The 14,441-nt window shown below is 36.2% G+C and overlaps 1 protein-coding gene across 2 annotated transcripts in view; it reads left to right on the top strand.

The window, feature by feature from the left end:
- The window catches only part of DOCK4 (dedicator of cytokinesis 4), a 249,613-nt gene that overhangs the window by 213,911 nt on the left and 21,261 nt on the right, over positions 1-14,441 (top strand). For both annotated transcript variants that reach the window (XM_082311114.1, XM_082311115.1), the window contains 6 exons: positions 3,603-3,696; positions 7,429-7,577; positions 9,328-9,414; positions 10,706-10,810; positions 13,106-13,247; positions 13,864-14,030. In XM_082311114.1, the coding sequence (XP_082167240.1) occupies positions 3,603-3,696; positions 7,429-7,577; positions 9,328-9,414; positions 10,706-10,810; positions 13,106-13,247; positions 13,864-14,030 (744 nt within the window). The remainder of the gene's footprint in view (positions 1-3,602; positions 3,697-7,428; positions 7,578-9,327; positions 9,415-10,705; positions 10,811-13,105; positions 13,248-13,863; positions 14,031-14,441) is intronic.

Raw genomic sequence — 14,441 nt, 5'->3', positions numbered from 1 at the left:
TTTTTGATTTCAGTTGAGCATTTTCTAGTATACAGCCACACATTTGAATAGGAGGTACCTTGCTTCTTGATGCAGTTTGAGTGGAATAATACTGCACTTCAGATCACTGATTTTTTTCAGAGTGAAATTGATACAGGGGATTTAGTCTTCCTTGGTATTTTATAGTTGGGCTCTGAGAGATCTCTAAGACTGCTTTATTCAGTTTTCAGTCTCTTCCCAATGGACAAACTTCACCAAAGCATTTTCCAAGTTTAACTGGTCTCTGAGTTCATAGAAACAAACAAGCCTTTCCTCCTTCCCGAAACCCAACAAAACTTACATGATTTCTCCTGTTTCCTTTCCTCCCCAATAACTGAGGCAAGTTGGTTCTTATGACGTACAATATGGGATATCTTCTGAAGACTGCAGGCTATCTATTCACTTCCCAATAGAAGAGCTAGAAATGCTGCTCAAGACCTCCTCTGGTCATGTTATCATCATTACAACAAATCAACAGTGCAAATTCATACTATGAAAAAGATTTCATTTTTGTTTACAAGATGCATTTTGGTTCTAGGCCAGTTTCCACTAACAAGTTTGTTGACTTCCATTAACCTTGGAAAGTTTCCATTTTCATGGTGAATGTCTTGGAAAGCTATATTTTTAGCCAGGGAAAAAAACAGAATAAGCTGACTTGTAATTCTGCATTTTTGACGTCAGTGAAACAATTTGGTATCGCTTCTAAGTAGCAGTTATACATAAGAGAATAAAGGATTTCTTCAGTAGGAAAATAGTGCTCTCTAAATAAGGATGGTTTACTACATAGCCATAGAGCAGCTGGCTTTCTGTCAGAATATTTGGCATGATCTGAATTCTGTAAAGCACCTGGATTATTTTCATCCTATCACTATGGAGTTTTTAAACTATTACTAGCAAATCATCCAAGATTTGCACAAAAAGAAAATTTAAATATTTAAAAACCCCAAAACACCATAATACTTTTTAATGGGATTTTCAATGACTTGCACAGGCTAAGGCGGATTTCATATCCTAATACTTTTCAGACAAGTTTTAATACTATTTGCACACCAGAGAAACAACGAATGCTAAATTTTGAAAAGGAAATTTCAATTACAGAAGTAGAACACAAATTTTAAGATACTTGCTTGCCCATATGATGGATGAACTGGTTGTCATCTCAAAAGATTTTTCATGCAATGAGTAATTAGAGGACTGTATAATGTTAAAATTATTTGAAGTCCAGAGGAGGAAGCAATACTTCATTTTTCACCAGTACTTTGAAGGTATTCTGACTTCCAAAGATAAGAGGACTGGTTGGCATGAAAAGAGATTTTTTACGTTGTTTTGTCATAGAAGTATATGCTGTTCTTCTAGAAAATAGAATTGTCCAAGTTAACCAAGTTATCAAATTTACTGGAATTATGCCACATCATGAAATATGCAGAAGGAGTATGCACCAGCAGCAATAACATAGATGAAAGGAGAAGGGAGGAACTTTTTTCCTACTCTCCCACCCTCTGGATCATCTGGAGTAATTAGTAAATGCTTGTTTGGAAAAGCTGGTTTAAGAGGTGTTTAATGGAGTTAGTTCCTTATGCATATGAATCGCCTAACTCCGATTTGAGAGTTGAATTTCTAATGAAGGAACTCTGTCATCAGAGTTGTACAAAAGCATTGAAAGTATATTGAGTAACTTTTGGTAACTTGCTGAGGAGTTTCTCAGGCATCTCTGGTCCTCATTGGGGTTTGATATTTAATTGTTATTTCAGGTTCTATTAATTTAAAATTATATCTTCTTTTTACAATGGGGACATTTTCCTGTGATGCTCTATGCTGGCATATGACATCACGCCATTTAAGTAGAACATGTCCACATCGCCTGTTTGAATGTTGTTTTCAAGCTGTTTTTTCTTAGGAAAAAAAAATCTTTATTAATTAGAGAAGTCTACTTTTTATATCATGTCCCCTTTTAAAGATTACATCTGTTATATCTTGAAATAGTTTGTTGAAAAATCACACGACACCTTTATTAGCAGGATGTATTTGCTGAGCTGTGACTGGGTTGTCTTGCTGTGGTCTGCCTTACAGACCAACTGGACCTTGTTAGAGCTGAGCTTCAGAGAAGAACCAGTTGATTTGTATAATTCAGATTTGTGACAAGTACTAGAGCCTTTAGTGCTTAGGGGTAAGAGCCAAGAAGTCTAATACTGCAGTTCAGTGCTGTATTCTGTCTTAATCTTTATGCTTTATTACTCACAATTCTGTATTGTAGATTATGCTTTTTTCAGATAGGTAAATATGAACATACAGCAGATATTTTTTCATTTTCTCTTCTGAAGAGAAGCACTGTTCCTGATCTATACCTTGAGGGAGGAAAAGAGAAGTCTTTGGATTATAAAGGCAGATGGTGGCCTAAAGGGGGCATGTCATTACAGAGCTATTGATATGTAGTCATTTTCTCGAGTCAGTTAAAAATATTTTCCCTATAAAGTTTTTATTTGATATTTTCATAATGTTCCTCCCACCTTTCTCTTTGATAATAACTCAGTTTAGGAAACAGTAGCACAGAAAAAGAATACTGTACAATAGGGGAAAAATTTTGGCCACTTGCTTAGAGTTCGAATTAGTAAGTGATTTGAATAATAGAACAGAAATTGTTAATTGCTAATAAGGACCAGTACTAGATTCTCCTATAAATTTTTTATTAACCAAAGCAGATTATCCTGAATGTTAAGTGTGGCTAACGGGGACTCTAGCTGCACGTCCATAGTGAGTATGGCAATACTTGTGAACAGTGCTGTAGGGTTGTGCTCCTCTCCCTATAACTTTTTCATACTTTGTTTTTTTAAGGCTTGCAAATAAATAATGAGTGTTTTGAACTAAGAGTTTTGATGTTGCATTCCGTATTTTACCCACGTAACAACAAATAGCAGTTACACATCCAGAAATCTGTAGCCACTTCTAAAAATTTTGTCCTGGATATCACTTTAGAGTGCAACTTTATATATTTCAATCATGCAGTGCAATATCTGTGCATCAGTTACCAGTTCCCGGCATCAGTTAGAGCTAAAGAAATCATGTTTTTCACTCAGGATTGTGCTGTTTACATCACTGAATAGTTCTTCATAAAGCTACCAGTCCTTCTGGCATTTTGCTATGACAGAAGGAAGAGTAGATGTACCAGGCAGTAGATATTTTGTTAAAATATGAATACAAAAGTCAGCGTGCTGTCAATATTTTAAAATCAAAATACAGCTTTCAGCAAGATGCTAAGTGGCCTAAGTAAGGCTATGTGGGTGCACTTTTTGGATGGATTAGTATTTATAAAGAAAGAGCGGTCAGATTTCAGTTCTATCAGGTTCTTCCTCTTATGTCCTATGAGAATTTAAATTAAAAAAACATTTAGGAGCATGTTGACTTGTCTACTGAAAATCTACTATTCTATTTACTATTTCCTACTGTATTACTGCAGTTCTGTGTAATGACTCTGTACACGTGAAACTTTCAAATCTATGCATGTATGTTTGAAGTCTTTCGTTTGTAACCACTGTCATATATTTATTAACTACTACATTTCATTACAAAATTCAATTTTATTGCAGAATTTTTACAAGACTGAACTGAACAAGGAAGAGATGTATATTCGCTATATTCATAAGCTGTATGACCTACATCTGAAAGCACAAAACTTCACAGGTAATTGAGTACAAACTAGAAAAAGATATTTAGGACTGGTCCATGATTTGCAGTCTTTTGCAAACCTGTAAGCTGTATCCTCAGTGCAGAACATACCAACTCAGGCAACAGCTGAGTTTCCTTGCACAATTAATCTCTCTCTCAAATACGGCTTTTTTTCAGCCCCACAACTCTACTACTTGCTGTGCCATGTTGAATGTAAATGACCGCTATTGATACACACTGGCAATAAATGTGTGATACGGTCATTCTTCACCCAAGAGGAGTCAAGTTTAGAGGAAGTTTTTATGAGTCTATTTGGTAATATCTGAGCCTATGTACTTTTTTGTAATGCTGCTGGTTAGCTGTTTGGTGTGGTATTCCTACACAGCTATGTTTCAGAACTTAACTTTTAGGTTAAAAAAAGAAAGGAAAAGAAGACCCAGATCACTTACTAACAATGAGACAGACACCCTAAAACCTGTAACAAGTATAGCATTTTGCTGATGTCTTTCTGAATCTTCGCATACCACGTTTGCAGTACTATTGTCCAGGATTTCTCAATGCGAATTTAGTGCCAGGGCTGGCCATTATCTTTTAAATGAAGAAATAAGGTGATAATGTGCATGGTTGTTTATACAACGTAAAGTGCACTTCATTTGGGTAACTACATGCCATCAATAATTGTTGGAGAAGATAAAATCAGTATCTCTTTAAATTAAACAATCTTTGGTTGCTAAAATATTTAACTGACCTTATAATACCTCCATCTTTTCCCTGGTGTTTGCAATTGCAACTGCATGTGTTCATAATCTCTCCAGAATTTTTTCCTTCTTAAAAGCAGGTTAGTTGGCTGGGCGTCACTAGTAAACAGGCTACAGGTACCTACTGCCACAGCAAATTTCCTTATGCTTTTCTGCTATGCATAGGAAAGATCCTTTGCTTAGAATTTCCACAGTCCCTTTGCAGTTTGTGGGTTCAAATTGTAGACTAGATAGCAGGATATATTAAGGAGAGAGATCCGTTTTCTCATGTGACCTGGCAGTAGTGAGTCACAAGAGAGTTTTGATTATCAAGCAGTATCTTTACCACAGCTGGCTTTTGTGCCAAACTATTAATTTCCTGATTTTACGTAACAGATCTTAGTAACTCTTTAAGCAATATTGAGTTCCCTTTACACACTGGCTGCTAATATGTGTCCAGTTTACCTTCAGCAGTGATATGAACCTAATTTTTTTCAATTGTTTTGCTATCCGTTCTTATTTTAAACAGTATTTTGCTCTGAATTTATCTCCAGGACTTTGTTGTATTTCCTGTGTATTTATTATTAACATGTGTGATTTTTGCATTCTTTGCCATGGTAGATTCCACAACTGATTCCCCCCCCCGCCCTGAGAGCCTTAAGGAAGGATTGTCTCACACCCATGGCATTGGGATAGAGACAGTCTTTCCACTAGAAAAGACTTACGTAGTCCATTGCCTTGCCTTATCAATCAGTGACAACATACAGACCTCTTGTAAATCAGCTGATCTAAAGTACAGGGGAGTAGGAAAAAAAGTTTGCTACTTCAGCAGCATTCCTGTATGTTGCACCATTAGTTCGCTAACTGCATAGTTTCATTCTAGGGATGAAGCCAGCTTGCCCTTAAAATAATTTTTCTCTCCTTTCATAGTATGATTTACAGGACTGTTTCTAATAATCCTCTGTAAAGAAAAAAAAAGTCCTTTTTAATATAAAACGTAGCTTCAAATCTTTCTTTACCCAGCACTCAGTTACAGCTATAAATATAACTCTCTTGAGGCTGAAGCACATAAATGCACTGGTTCCTCTTGTGTCCCCTCAGTCACCTGAGAAGTGTAATGAGATTGTATCTATCCATCTTTGAAATGTTTCTTTTTTTGAATCTTTCCTGTATAAATTGAATTTCCCACATTGTGAGCCAACCCTGTTTACCTCTCCTTACTGTTTTGGTGCACAGCCAATAGTTACAAACCTCTCCCAAACATACCAATATGTTATTTGTTATGCTGGCCACTGCCAGACATAGGATGCTGGGTAGAGGGACCCTTCAGACCTTTTGTCCAGTATGGCCATTCTTATTTTAGAAACCTTCTATATACATTTATGATAACTTAAAAAAATATTGGTATGGTGGACAAAAATCTGTTAAAACGAATGACTTGCATGCCAAGTTAGAAAGGAAGGGTCATAGTGAGCTATCCCGACATGTATTTATGCTCTGCTATCTTTTGCTTCCTTATCATTTTGAATGATTTGTTGTTATCAACTTAAAGGATTTTTTTAAATTGGTATGTAAATGTTCTGCATATTTTGAGTACCAAACTGTAGCTTGAAATTATGACAAAGTCAAGCAGCCTAAAAGCTGTGTGATGCCAGAATTAAGATTGTCTGCGCAACTTCAGCTGTTTCCGTTGCACATATATGTTGCAGTGCAGCGTCATTTTGCACCATGCTTAGCATTTTACAACATTTTGATTCAAAGCATACTCTCCCACAAACATCTGCTAAAGTGATGGTTTTTCATCCACGGGTTCTTAAGCTGGACGCGTTAAGAGGAACACTACTGTTACAAAAAAACTTCATACAGTTTGGTTTAAGTCACCTGTCTTATGGGAACTCATATGGCAGAGGCAGAAGTAGGATATGGTTGTCTTGGGCAACCTTACCTTAGCATAAAAAGTACTTTAGTACTTTATAGTTATTTTTTCCTTTATGTACAACATATAAAACCTGCAATAAAATAAGTCCAGTAGGCAACTTCTTCCTGCAATACAGTACGTCTCCAGAATGTGACCTGTCTGTACTGACTGATGCAAAGTGGTCCTGTGAGTGGCAAAATAGACTGTGAACACTAACTTGGAAGACAATAATGCATATGCAGTTAGCCAAATTGAATTGTCATAATCAGTAGTAATTCTGGTGTTTTGTAATTGGCCAAAGCCTGACTTTGCAATAGAGAGATTCATTTAATATTAGTTTTAGTGTACTGTTTCTGAAGAATTCTTTAAATCAAAGTAAAAATAATAATAATTTTGATATTCCCAGCTAATTTCTACCAACCATGAGCTAAAGATTACTACACAGTTCTCTGACCAGAGAGAAACAATAGGTTTGATCTTTCCAAACCTAAAAATAAATAAAATTTTAAAAATAAAAAAAACATTTTGAGTGTGCACTTCTAAATTATTTGTTACGGTAGAGTGTTAAGGCTCAGCTATGAGGGATTTATTTCTATTATGTAAAGAATGGAGTCTATTAAGCACGCATCTGCCTCTCCATTTCCCTCCCAGCCCTGATCTCTTTTGGACTGTGTCCACAGTCCTACCTACCTTCTTTCCTCTTTCTTTATTCATGTTCCTCATCCTCCAGCCCTTGTTCCCTTGCTCAGACGGTAGAGCCATTGAGAGTTTCTCCTAAGCGGTAGGGAAGGCTAGGACTAAGCAGGAAATTGTTTCTTCATTTCTCTATCACGTTTGTATTGTCAGACTCCAGGAAAACTGTCCCAGTGACTCCACGTTAAACAGTGTGTGAAAATTGTAAGCTGAATTTATTATACCTATAGACAGTAACTCTGTCCAAAACCAGCACTACCATCTGTCTTATACTTGAAATAAATCAGTTACCCATTAAAAAGGTGCATCTCATCAGGAGCATTCACATTTCTGTGTACTTTGTTTGGCTGTTTTGTTTGTTTGGTGTTCATAAGTACTGTGCTATAATTTGTCTTGTAGAGGCTGCTTACACGCTCCTGCTGTACGATGAGCTGTTGGAGTGGTCTGATCGGCCACTGAGAGAATTTCTCACCTACCCCATGCAAACAGAGTGGCAACGTAAAGAGTGTCTCCATCTGACCATCATTCAAAACTTCGATAGAGGAAAGGTAAAATAGTCCTATTTCACTGAGCAGATCTGGAATGGATAGTTTATTCATTTTAGGACATTACTTCCAGGATTGCAGTCTTTTCTCATATAGAGGGGAAGTGTTTGTCATTGCCTGATTAAGCAGTTACTTAGCGACACAGTAGGCTTCTTCTAATCCTGTGTTTGTATCCTAGAAATCCCACACTTACATGTGAGAATAACTTGCACTTGTGTAGCAGTTCGCTTTGTAACTGTCAAAGCACTTTATAAAAGATAGTATAATTTCTCCTCGTTTTAAAGGTGGTGAAAATGAGCCATATAAAGCTTATGAAATTCACTTAGTGACCAAGTGAGGAAAAAACTCAGGTGTCTGGATTGTGTTTACACCTTCTAAATCATGTTGTGTCGTCTTGAATAGCAATTGCAGAATCTCTAAAAAGGAATGGATTTTGGGGATCACAGTTCATTGTCATCACTGAGAATGCTGATTCTGAATTAAGCGAGAGTAATTATCCTGTAGTCTAAAATTTTATATATCCTTTGTGTGATGATTTGTCTTGCTGATAAACAAGCAATTAATTGCAATTTTGTGTAGCTAGTGTAATATCCATGTAAGCCTTGTAAATGTAATCAAACTGATGTTGATCATTTTTTTTCAGAAGATTCTGTAATCAGCTTATAGAGTTTAAATTATATGGTGCAATAAAATATTTTCCAATCTACAAAAATTAAGGAGGATATGTTAAGAATACAATTTTAAAATGTAAAAATCATACTGTGTTGATTCAATCTCATATGTAGTATCACAGAATCATAGGATACCAGGTTGGAAGGGACCTCAAGGATCATCTGGTCCAACCTTTCCAGGCAAGAGCACAGTCTAGACGAGATGGCCCAGCACCCTGTCCAGCTGAGTCTTAAAAGTGTCCAGTGTAGCAGAATCAACCACTTCCCTGGGGAGATTATTTCAGTGGTTGACTGTTCTCATTGTGAAAAATTTTCCTCTCGTGTCCTATCGGCATCTCCCTGGGAGTAACTTGTACCCGTTACCCCTTGTCCTCACCATGTGACTCCTTGTAAAAAGGGAGTCTCCATCTTCTTTGTAGCTCCCCTTTAAGTACTGGTACATGGTGATGAGATCACCTCTGAGCCTCCTTTTCTCAAGGCTGAACAAACCCAGCTCTCTCAGCCTATCCTCATATGGCAGGCTTCCCAGACCCTTGATCATCTTGGTGGCCCTTCTCTGGACCCCCTCCAGCCTGTCCACATCTTTTTTGTATAGTGGGGACCAGAACTGTACACAGTATTCCAGGTGTGGCCTGACAAGTGCTGAGCAGAGAGGGATAAAGACTTCTTTATCTCTGCTGGTGATGCCCTTTTTGATGCAGCCCAGCATCCTATTGGCCTTCTTGGCTGCAGCAGCACGCTGTTCACTCATGTTGAGCTTCCTGTCCACCAGGACCCCCAGGTCCCCTTCCACAGAGCCGCATCTCCATCAAGAGAGATGTGTATCACTTGCAATGACTTGTATCTTGTGCAGTGATAGTCCTGTAAGATCATTTATTAAATAAGTCTCTAAATACATTTTCGATCCTTCAAAGAATTCATCAGTATTACTCAGCAGCTATCAGTATGTCTAGTGGACAATACGTTCAAGTAGTTTCAGTTACTGGAAGTATGACTTAGTATAGAAAGAACAGACCACTAATAAATCACAAATTGTCAAACAGTTGCTTTGAAATTACTGAACATCTTTTACTTGCTTGCAGTGTTGGGAAAATGGCATTATCTTATGCAGGAAAATTGCAGAACAGTATGAGAGCTACTATGACTACAGAAACCTCAGCAAGATGAGGGTAATGTACTTATTTACTGCTTAAAAATATGGTCTGTTTAATATCATATAGCCAAAATGAATCTTTCCTGACACAGCCTTCCTGCTTTCTCCCTCAGTTTTCTTAGAACTCTAAGCACTGGTTCTTTCTTCGTTCTTTCTGATACTGTACTTTAAAGATTATTCAGCCTTCCCTTTTCTTGTCTGCTTCTGATGGATTCAGTTTTATATTACAGCTTCCTTTTTAAATTTTCTTTACGTGTAGGATGCTTGCTGCTAGGACTGACTGAAGTATACTTAATACAGAGCTGATTAACAGCATTATGCAAAATTCTCAGCACAGAGCTATGTGGCAGTACTCCCTGTGATCTGCTTATTCCATATAAATTTAGATATCCCAGTGGCAGAATCCTATAAGCAAAAGCAAACTGACTATCATCATGTGAATAAAATAATTAGTTTATGCATGTTTAATTAATTGTATTTAATGTGTTTTGTCTTTGAATTAGGAAATATCCTTCTACTATATCTGTGCCACCTGTGTTAATCCAAAAATGGATTATCTAAATCCAAAACTGGATTATGTAATTCCAAAAATGGAATGCAGGAATTTCTTACAGCAATATAACTAGGCAGCTGTTGATATCATATACACATTAAATAGCTGTCTGCATTACCTAAAATAGGGCTAATACTGTTTTTCACAGTGTTAAAAACTTAGGAACACAAAATGCTTTACTGAAATATCACCAGAAAAAGGGAATTTTGACATTAAGATCACTTTGTGTCAGTGTTTTGAGTGAAATAAAGGCAGGATGTATTCATCAAAAATGATGTTAATTGCTATTGTGAGATTTTTAAAGGAACTCACATTAGACACTTAAATCCGGACACAACTCTTTTGAATATGGAAATTGGACTTTGCTGACTAAACTGACCACATTACTGCTATGTGTTTGGATGATTAGCAGATTACTGGGTCATGTGTTTCAAACTGTGTTTCTATTACTTCCATTTTTCATTAAAGAACTATGCATGTTGTCATTAATCTAATATTTTACCCCTTTAATATAGGTACTTCATATTTAAAAGCATGTTTTTTTAATTCTTGGAAACTTTCAGGTCATTAAGAGGTATAAGTATTTAATCTGATGCATTCACAGACTTCTAGATGTCCTTATCATTGCTCAGAGGTGCACTGCAATTCCAGTACACCGGAGCAGTGTGCTGAAAGACCCTCCCTTTTGTGATAGCTTAAGGTAAAAATATGTTTTCAAAAAAGACTAATTGCATTTCTTATCAATCTCACCCAGATGATGGAAGCATCTTTGTATGATAAAATCATGGATCAACAGCGTTTGGAGCCAGAATTTTTCAGAGTTGGATTTTATGGGAAAAAGTTCCCATTCTTCTTGAGAGTAAGTGAATTGAAAATAAACAGAATGGAGTAATTCTGGAATTCATGCTATCATTCATAATCCCTTTCTCTATGTGAGAATTCGATCATACCATATACAAATTCTTACCCTATGAGAAACAGGGAATTCTTTGCGGTAATCGAAATATCTCCATGTTTTCAGGGTTAAGAAAAGGTCATGTCTAATGGAAAGACAAATACTAGGCTTCCAGACTCCCACATAAACTTAATATTCCTGTTTGTTAGAAAACATGCACCTATACTAATCCACAAACCAACATCATCTTTTCATCGTAGTTTGTTCCGTTCATCCTGTTCTGCTTCTGCTGGTGGTCTCTCAGAATGCTGTCAGAAGAGGCATCCCTTGGCAGTGGGACATCAGTAATTTAGCATTTAAGTAATTACACTCCCAAGTTCCATTTTTTTAAAAATTACTTAGAAATTCAACACGCTGAGTTTCATTGATTGTCAATGTACTAAAGCTGACAAGATACATAAAGTTACCCTTGAACATTAATCTCGGATTCTGAAGTTACTGAAGTGCCCTTGGAAATGTTAGTCCTGTTTACCCTGTTCCCCTCTTCCACAGTCTGCAGTGGTTTAGCTGCATTGACTGTCACCTTAGGAAGAGAACAGAATCCATCTTCTTCATTGAGCCACTGCAATCATAATCCAAGCTCCTCTTTCTATGGTAGTTCAAAGAAGTGACGAAGGAACCCCATCTGTATGATGGAGGCCTAAAAAGTCTAATTTTTCTTTGCCTTTGTGGTGGGGAAAATTACAAATTCCAAATGGTAAATATAGCATGAAACTCTCCCTTTAAAAGCAATGCATAAAAAGTCTGATGGGCACATAGTTCTTGATATTACCTAGTAGTCATCTGAATATAACATCTGTATAAACCAATTCAAAATGTTAATTAGAAATAATTTAATGTTTAGATTACTAAAAATACGTCAACTGATGAAGTAAAAATACTAGAAAAAGTTGCACAATAGTGCAGGCCTTTCAGACCTGTAGGTCTTTTACTGCTTATGCATCTGCCCAGGAAGTATTTATGCATTTTCCAAGTTAAATGTACATAGCACAGATTTATGGTTGCAGCACCAACAAGGAACACCTCAAACCTTACTACATTTGATTTAATTTTTTTATGGCAAAGGAGTTTGTAACTCTGGCTGTGTTTGCTATAGAAGGAATACTATAAAATAAAGCTTTCAGATTTTAATTTGTAGTTGCACAATAACACTATGGCAGTTGATTTCTTGCAGCAATTCCCATGAAAGTCCAGGCTCTCCGAATTCAATGCTTCCTATCTCTGTTGTCAAGATAGTATAAAGACAACAACTGTTTCTATCTAGACCTGCTTCAAGAGGAACACATTAGTAATGACTATTTAGAATTTTCTAATATAGATTTTAAAAGGAAATTAATTTAACGGTGTTTTTAGAAAAATGGTTAAGATATTTCCTTATTTCAAACGTGTGCAAGGAGAATCAAACCAGAAAGTGCTGTCCACAGCTACAGGAAGCCCTCAGCACCACCATGGTCAGTGACTAGTTCCAACAGTACTCCAGATCCAGGAGTCTCAAGTTTACTACAGGTTGTGTGTTGTATCTGTATTGATGTTGTACAATCTCAGGAAAATAATGGTGCAACTTCATAGTGGGCATCCAGGTAAAAGAAATTATGTTGGAGCCAGGAGTATTCTTTTACTTCATATTGCAAAAACTGGATAATTTTAATTTACCAGGCTGATAATTCATAAGCATTTAGAGGACAAGGCAAATTGAATGCATTCTACCATTTTGTTATGCATTATTTTTCTTCAAAATTGTGTAACTTCAAAGCAAAGTTTCCTAGTTCCTCATGGAAAGGACTTTCAGCCCATTTCATTGTCTTAACTGTCTGTTGCATTATATTTTTGTTACATATTTTATACAATCTGATAAGTTATATTAGTTATATATTTTAATCCAATAAGAACAACTTCTCCCTTCAGATTTTTATTAAAGCTTTAAGTATAATTATTTGATTTTCCAGACTTTTGAATAAAACATATTTTATATGGTAAGATTTCTTTCTTCTAAGTAACCTGTTCTTTCTAGATTGCTTATTTTCATTCTTGCCTTTTGTTTCATATTTTTTCCTTCTTAAAATGATGTAAAAATTGTCCAGAAAGTCTATATTTAAGAGCGTGTGTTTGGATCTATCTAATTATACCCAATTATTTTCGCATAACTTGCTCTTGGTTTTTTTTTTTTTTTTTTTTCTTTTCTTCTCTTATTCTGCTCAGAATAAGGAATTTGTTTGCCGAGGACATGACTATGAAAGGCTGGAGGCCTTCCAGCAGCGAATGTTGAATGAGTTCCCGCATGCCATTGCTATGCAACATGCTAATCAGCCAGATGAGACCATCTTTCAGGCAGAAGCACAGTGTATCCACATAATCACAAACCCATACACTGCAGTTACGTCTTCTATGCTTTTAAAAAATGTAGGTACATCTATAGCCAATTTCAATCATGATGTACCTCCACTGAAATAAATGGTAGGTGAGAATTCCCCTGCAATTTGTCAGTCACTCTGTTATGTTTGGAATTTTTTTGTGTAATTGTTGGTTTTATTTAAAAATCCCTTTGCAGGTTATTAAGATTCTTACTTTAGCCAAAAATACTTGTAGAACTAGCACCGCTGTGATAATGGTGTATCAGTTCAAGTTACAGTAATTCAAGTTCTTACAATACAACAGAATGTTAGCATGGCATAACATATTGTGTGTAAGAATATATTTAATTAAATCCCTTTAGTCCATGTACTATTCCATGTAAGTAGCTGTATTTCAAAAATATGTACAAAATTTTTAACAAAACAGTACAAAGAAATCCCAAACCATCAAAAAAAATATCTCTGGATCCTTTCCCAAGCCATTAATAGTCTAGAAGCATTTAATGATACACATTTTTTAAAGAGTTTTTCTTTTGTCATGCTTCAGGAGTCAATATGCTTTGCTAATTTCAATGAAGTGGGATAGCCTTAACTCTTTACGTGTAGATTTGCAGATTTATGCAGTGACACCAATTCCAGAAAACCAGGAAGTCCTGCAGAGAGACGGCATTCCCAATAACATCAAGAGCTTTTACAAAGTAAATCACATCTGGCGATTTCGATACGACAGGCCATTTCACAAAGGGACTAAGGACAAGGAAAATGAATTCAAGGTAAAGTACCATGCCATTTCCCGAGCTACTGGACCTATGGATTTATTTGTAACATCAACAATAGTTGTGTTATTGAAATGTCATCTACAGTTGTGTTATTCAGCTGAGTGTGGTATAACAAATTCTCTGGAGGAGACAGTAGCTCAGGTTTGACTATTTCACTTCTCATTTTAATTAAAATAATATGAAAAATATGTAGGAGATGGGAAGGTCTTGTTGTGTATGGGAACAGGAGAGAAAAATGTACCCATTTGTTCTTGCATCAATGATATATAGAAGGCAGAACTGGAGACAACAGAGCGGACTCCAAAGTAGTTTATAAGGCAGACAGGAAAACATTAAGTAAGTAATCTGGGGTATGGATAGGATTGCCAAAAGTATATTTCCCTAGAGCAAGGGAGAGACAGTTTT

This window comes from Platalea leucorodia, assembly GCF_965183815.1.
Source record: "Platalea leucorodia genome assembly, chromosome: 4".
In the NCBI taxonomy this organism is placed as follows: Eukaryota; Metazoa; Chordata; class Aves; order Pelecaniformes; family Threskiornithidae; genus Platalea; species Platalea leucorodia.
This window is presented reverse-complemented; position numbering and strand designations above follow the sequence as displayed.